The following is a 6907-nucleotide window of genomic DNA, read 5'->3' as shown; positions in this document are numbered from 1 at the left end:
AAACCTTGCAACTGATGTGTGTTGCGTTCGTGTTCCAGCCTGAAACAAAATCACAGAAGGAAAAAAAAAAAATCACGGCGCCTAGCTCATCCAACCATCAGTCGCCAACAGAGCCCGGCAGCTAGGGATCACAAACACCACATCTTTGAGGTACCACTCCCTACTCATTTTGCCAACGGTTGCAACACCAGCCAAGTTCAAATTCAGCTCAGACATTTTTTTTCAAAAGGATACTGAAAACCCTGTCCAAACCAGAGGCTAAACTTTCTACGCTAGACCATTGCTGTGCGAGGCAAGACAAGGAGTGAACCCGTACCAACTGTTTACTTATGCAGCAAATACAAAAACAGTTCCTGTGGTTTTAGAGTCACCAGCTGTGAGCTTTGCATTCACCAGCAATTCCTAGCCAACAACACTACTATCTGGCCATTCCAGCTACTTATTCCAAAGAAATAGGATTTTAATTAACAGCTACAAAATTCTTTAGTGGCAGAGGCCCAATTACCGGATCACCGCACAGGGGGGCGCGAGCCAAATACACAGTTAGATTTGCCGCGGCGTCGCAGCAGGCTTACACTACATGAGAGAAGCAGCAAGCTTACACTACATGAGATGAGATGACAGCCCTGCCTGAACCTGAATGGCTGAATGCATGGGGGGCGTCTACGAAACTATAGCTTCACTATGATTTCTCTTCGTCTGACTGAGACCCGTTGATGGCGTCAGCAAAATATTCAACTGCAAAAAAGAATTGACATGCACACCCATGATTCAGCAGGATTGCTGCACTTAGCGTCGAATGATATACATACATCGAATCAGAATCACAGTTACCTATATCATCTTGGTCTGGGGAATCAAGCAAAATGTCCGAATCTGAAGGCAGGAAAGGGGTGCCAGTGTAGTTCTCCAGCACGTCCAAATCTGCTGTGAATAAGAGCAGATATTTCATTTATCAGAGGGGGAGTCGGGGATACACCGTACACGTGTGCACACAAAGGAATTGCTACTACCAGAATGCTGACTGGGCCATAATCTTCTGGAAAAAGATCGTTACTGAAGTATTCAGCACACTAGATGTGTGGGTTTAGGTCTTTAGGATTCTACCAATAACATATGTACTGCATGAAAACAATAATGCACCTTTACAATATACAAATGCATTTTTTTCGAAAACATGACATACAAATGCATTTGTAACAGCCTATTTCTGTTTTGGTTCTCTTTCTTGACGCACAAATGTACAAACGTATTTATTTACTACAATCAGCAGCACTACATTATCCAATCAAAGTAGAGTATATATATCTTTTAGGTTATGCAATAAGTTAATTTTAGTCCCTTGAAGCATGACTGGAGTCCGCATAACCCCTAATATATGTTTTGGTTTACGTAACCCCCATGTTATATTAAACTGGGCCATTTTGCTCCTAACCATTTCCCAGCTTTGCTAACATGGATGTAAGTCTGCATGGTTTTCCCAACAAAATCAACCTGTATCAATGACTATACTCTTGTATCGTTCTAACGGCTTCTACTCACTGTTCCTTGGCTTGAAGTTTGTGCTGCAACCTGCAAGGCCAACAGTCACACAACTTCGTGGATGGTACAACGACCTAGAACAGAAAACAGATACTTGGTGTTCTACATAATTTCCTTCAATGTAATGCCTGAATGAATTTTAAGACCTTTCAGGGGAAAAAAAGGTAAACCAAAACAAACTTTAGGGGGTTAAGCGGACTCTTGCTATACTTCAGGGGAGTAAAATGTACTTCTTCCTTTTAGTTTTGAATCTAATATCAGTAATGCTAACTTCATAAATTCAATGATTTCAGTGCTGATTAACCAAAAAAAACATAAGGTAAATTTCTCAACCCAGAAGGCTTACCTCCCAAACTCGTCAAATCTGCTGTTAGATCAGAGAGGCTGAAATTCCAGAGCTGCCCTAAGGATCTAATAGAGTCTCTTGATGAGCCATCTGGTCCTAATTGCAGAGATCCAGGATTCCCCACATCAGATCCAAATGCCGAGTCTAGGGCTGATACATCCATGGTCATGCCTGGTATCTCTGATGGCGTAAAAGGAGCATGGTTGCTTGAAGCCGCTGATGAGGGACTCACAGCCATCTCCGATGACATAGCACTACCGGTAGCACCAGCATGTGGTGCTTCAGGCGCTCCATTGTCCACAATCATGCTGCAGCAACATAAGAGCACACCATAAGGGTCAATAGTGTGAACAGAGTAGAAAGTATGGCCACACCCCCAAAAGAAAGAGGGGGGCAACTTTAGACAATTCAACAAGTGCATGGGCAACAACACGAAAAATTCAATCCAGCCCCATAAAAAAGATAATCTCTAGTCCATAAGAAGACATCAAACAAGGGATAGAAAAATAAATAATTAGGACAATCAGCTTGACATGAAACTGGATGGCAAGGGAAAAACTGACAAGGAAATGGTGTGTCCAGGTCAGGAAACCAGTGGATAGCAACATGTGTCATTCAAAGTGCAAGTGGTGTAGTAAATACGTGTTCTGTAATCTGTAGCAACCTGATTGTGCAGTACTATCATATCAAGTTAACAACTACCACCCTCTGTTTCAAATTATAGGTTGTTTCGGCTTTTCTAGGTACATAGCTTTTGCAATGCACCAAGATAAACGATATGTCTAGATACATAATAAAAGTTGTGTATCTAGAAAAGCCAAAACAACCTATAGATTGGAATGGAGAGAGTAACAGATCACTTGTAAAAGTAGGCTTAGAAACTGCATATTGTATTCTAGAATAGAAACAGGCACTATCAGTGTCGGTTCGTTCAAAAAAGAAAGAAAAATGTTAAATGCAGGATATGCTTTTTCGATTGGCAGAAAAGCCACTCGTAAGGTACAACAAATTATACTCAGAAACATGATTAAACAGATATGACTTATAATGAAAAGTTCAGAATTTAGGAAACAAAAACAAAGATGATAATACTTACTCATTTCCGGAGTTCATGCGCATTGGATGATAACCACCTGCAGGTATTCCATTAACCACATGACCACTGGACAGACCACAGGCCATTGGATCCATGTGAGGCTGGCCGGGAGCAGGCATGATAGGCTGCTGAAGTACTGGATACCCCATTGGCAAATTGCTAACTGCACTGGAACCAGGTTTTCATTAAATAAGAATGGTAACAGCACCTTTCTACATACATGTGTAAATTTGTCAAGGATTAAAGCCGCACTTGTTCTGTTACTAAACCATAACGAAGTGTTAAACAAGGATTTTTGGTACATAAAATTATATCGGAATAACACAGCTTACAAAATGAAACAGGGATAAAAGGTATTATTTTGCTAAGCAGGGATGAAAGTATTAATGTGGCGAATTCTACATTAACAACACAACTTACAAAATGTAACAGGGGTAAAAGTATTATTCTGCTAAACAGGGATAATAGTATGAATCTGTAATGAATATAAATTTAACTAACATATATAAAACAGTGACGAGACAGTAAATGCTTGTCTATCAACAGTGCAAGCCAAATGCATTCCCAGATATAGCATGGCAAGTGCCTACATTGAGCCAACATTGCACCAATGAGTGAAACAAAGAAAGAGAAAGAAATTGTCTAACAGAAAATGTGAAGACTTCCAAGTTGTAGGCAAGGGCAGGGGCAGTACATTAAATCTAAGGAAAACATGAAAAATGCAAAAATCCGAAATAGAAGCCTATTAACTTATTTTTCGAGAAAAAAAAAGCCTATTAACTTAGCCATCTTTCCAAGCAGACTTATAAACAGGGACATTACCTGGCATATGATGAATTCCATTTTGTATTGGAGCCAATGGAATATTTGGAGGTGCTGGATATTTCATCAAATTGTACTGGTGTTGCAATAAATGATTGAACAAGATGATCTGCCTTTTCAATTTCAGCCGTATATAGTAAGCCCTAAAGAACTCAGAGTTCTCTTCTTCAAGTTTCTGCCATACTGAACACACAGAGAACATAAAACAAAATGAGTAGAATTAAGAGCTCAGATCGTTATCGCAGAGGCTGAGCTCAGGAAGCATATAAAAATGTTTGTTTGTTCTGGGCATTCCAGTATATATCGATCATCATTGATCAACAGGGTAAATGCATGTATAACCCAAGGAGAAACTGCATGTCAATGTTGAGAAAAATTTTGGTCGCTAATGTGATTGGGCATGGTTATTTAAGACTAAGACAAAAAGTTGATACTTCAAGCAGTAGTGCAGTACTGCAATATTTTCCCTATCCTAAGCTTAAACATGTGAAAATAAAGCAAAGGGTGACATCAATGTCCCACCAAAAGCCCCATTGTGGGGGGCGAAACTAGTGAATATAGAAAACATATAAACATGAACATCGTCACCTAAAGTAGTGAATATAGAAAACATATAAACATGAACATTGTCACCTAAAGTAGTGAATATAGAAAACATATAAACATGAGCACGTCACCTAAAGTAGTGAAGCCAGGTTCTATTCTAGCACGAGTAGAAAGAGTTCTAACAACTTCTCCTTTGTTCATGTATAGCTGTAGACAACGCTCTATCAAATTCTGAACCTGCAACAGGATGTAAATTTCATTTAGTTGGCCAAAGCATAAAACTGTCAATGTAGAGGGGATGCCACTAGATAGCTAGAAAGCTTACAAGTTCAATATCTTCGCGAGACACCTTCTTATTGTCATTACTAGCTACAGATAAGGAACCCGAATTTCCTGCAGGAGCATCAGTGGCCATTGGGTTTGGTTGCTGACTTTGCACTTCATTAGTACATTGTGCTGATGACTGCAACTCTGTCGTGCTCTGAATATTCTGTAGAACAAGTCCTTAAGTAACATAATTCAACTGCCTGATGAAGGCAAAAAAGGGGGCAAAACTGGTATCGAAAGCAACATCAGTTCATTGTGAGCGTATCAGCTAGAAATAAAACTGTACCCTAGCATTAAAGAGGGAATCATTAGAAAGGGGACAACAGAGGTCTTGGCAAGAAAGGATGAATCGTTTAAAGCAAGATGATAGAATTTCATTATGAACACCACAACTGTTAAATACATATATTCATAGCATAAAGAATGTATTATCTTCAGTGCAACACAATTTTCTTTATATTTAAGTGCAGAATTTGAGTATTAGCTACAGAATCTCATTAAAAAACTATAGAAAAAAGTAACTGTTTAGCATGCAATACACATTGCATATAGCATATCACTAGCAGTCTGCTGAAGGAAAAACTGTCCACGCTTGCACTGTATAAATCAACCAGCCATCATGTTTATTGTAGATGACAAAGAAAAAACAAAAAAGTAATACAACTCAGTAATGAATGAAGGGCTGAAGGCAAAAGCAAGCAAACTCACCTGAGAATCCTTCATTGGAGGTTATACATAAAAAGAACTAGTCGTAGGAGCAACGCTTTTTCTGACAAGAAAAATATAACAGTGGTTATTCTTGAGTTCATGTAAAATGGTGTAATGTTTCAGCAGGGAGAAATATAACCATAAAATCCCTGTATTTTATTGCGCCCCCCCCCCCCCCCCCCCCCCCCCCCACACACACACACACACACACAAAAAAAAAAAAAAAAAAAAACTTTCTGACACTATAATGCGAAAGACATATCACTACATCAGCTATCCCATTTTTATGTTAGTATAGCAACGAATTTCATAATTCTAATCAAACAGAATCAGTATATAGTAACTTAATAGAGAGAATGCACTATGGCCTACGGGTCCTTTAAGGTTACATGAAATCTAATAGGTTTGGGGGTTTCTATAAGAAACTAGAATGGCCTTTTTGAAGTTTACAAGGTTAAAACTCATGAGCTTTATAATATATAATCATGTTCACCTCACATAATCATAATATTGGTGGCATCACAAAGATGTAGCAAAAAAAAATAGCAAACCTTATACTAATGGGTAGCAATGCATCGTTGAGTGTGAAAGTTAATTTATTGGTGAAAAACTAGCAGTCTAGCACTAGTGCTCAATAAGGAAATTCAGATTATAACAACACCCCTCATAGGAATTGCCAAGAACTTTGGAAAGGTAAGGAAACAAACAACAAGCTTTGTTTAGAAAACACAAAGGGCCCCATGTGACTCAGCCCCCCAAAAAAATGATGAAGGGGAAAAAAAATCTTCCTGCATCCTGCAAGCTTACAGTAAAGTAAGAACCAGTCTTAGAAAAAAGTACAGATTTGCAAAGTAAGATTCTTTACGAGGATTCAAAAAAAGAGGAATAAGAATCACACTAACAGGGTCGCAGAATCTAAGCCCTAATAAAGATTTTGACTTTGCGGAAGGGGGGCGACAGGTACGTGGCCGCCTTGTACATGAGGAACCCGTACGCCACAACACCAGGGAGAGGATTCCCGAGCACTGTGGTGGTGCAGGGGAGGAACCGAGGAAGCCGTAGGACTGCTAGCACTTCTCCTCGGCCGCCGACCCCCGCGGCCGGCGCGGAGCCCGAGTGGCGGATCACCGAGAGGAGCGGCGCGGATGGGGCGCCGTCGGAGATGAGGCGGCCGTACGCGGCGGCCGCCAGGAGGTAGAGCAGGAGCCGTAAAAAGAGTTACAAATAACCTTAGGGATTGGTGCTCGGTTTCGCGTAGCGGGAAGGGAAGAGAAGGGGCGGGCATACCTGGTGGGTGCTCGTCGCCGGCGAAGAGCCGTGGGGCGGAGGCAGTCGCCCAGTCGTCGCCACGAGCGAGAGGGGAGGGACTAGCGAGGGAGGGAGGGAGGGAGAGCGCGCACGCGGGGTGAACGGGAGAAGATAAAGCAGGTGGTTAAGGGGCCGTTTGGCACTTTGGGCACAAGGTAGCTAGAGAGCTGGCGTCCGTGTGTCTTTTGGTTGTGACTTGTGAGATGGAAATT

The 6907-nt window shown here is 40.9% G+C and overlaps 1 protein-coding gene across 3 annotated transcripts; it reads right to left on the bottom strand.

The window, feature by feature from the left end:
* Positions 1–300: 300 nt before the first annotated feature.
* Positions 301–6907, bottom strand: LOC136449392 (uncharacterized). Of its 3 annotated transcripts, none has more exons than XM_066449414.1 (9): positions 6675–6907; positions 5388–5448; positions 4678–4842; positions 4484–4589; positions 3807–3989; positions 2985–3147; positions 1889–2196; positions 835–927; positions 301–738 (listed from the first exon to the last, which is right to left on the bottom strand). In XM_066449414.1, exons 2-9 carry the CDS (start codon positions 5400–5402, stop codon positions 683–685), a joined length of 1089 nt encoding a protein of 362 aa, XP_066305511.1. In that variant the 5' UTR covers positions 5403–5448; positions 6675–6907; the 3' UTR covers positions 301–682. The 3 variants fall into 3 exon arrangements, with proteins under 3 accessions (XP_066305511.1, XP_066305513.1, XP_066305512.1); XM_066449416.1 differs by having other exon boundaries at positions 835–924; XM_066449415.1 differs by lacking the exon at positions 6675–6907 and adding an exon at positions 6290–6668.

This window comes from Miscanthus floridulus, chromosome 5 (genome assembly GCF_019320115.1).
Source record: "Miscanthus floridulus cultivar M001 chromosome 5, ASM1932011v1, whole genome shotgun sequence".
Classification (NCBI taxonomy): Eukaryota; Viridiplantae; Streptophyta; class Magnoliopsida; order Poales; family Poaceae; genus Miscanthus; species Miscanthus floridulus.
This window is presented reverse-complemented; position numbering and strand designations above follow the sequence as displayed.

What these genes read in the sequence shown, in the direction of transcription:
- LOC136449392 (XM_066449414.1), bottom strand. An exon ending in CTCGCGAAGATATTGAACTT is followed by an intron (nt 4,590 to 4,677) that starts GTAAGCTTTCTA and finishes ATCCTGTTGCAG; the next exon opens with GTTCAGAATTTGATAGAGCG. An exon ending in CGCATGAACTCCGGAAATGA is followed by an intron (nt 2,197 to 2,984) that starts GTAAGTATTATC and finishes ATGTTGCTGCAG; the next exon opens with CATGATTGTGGACAATGGAG.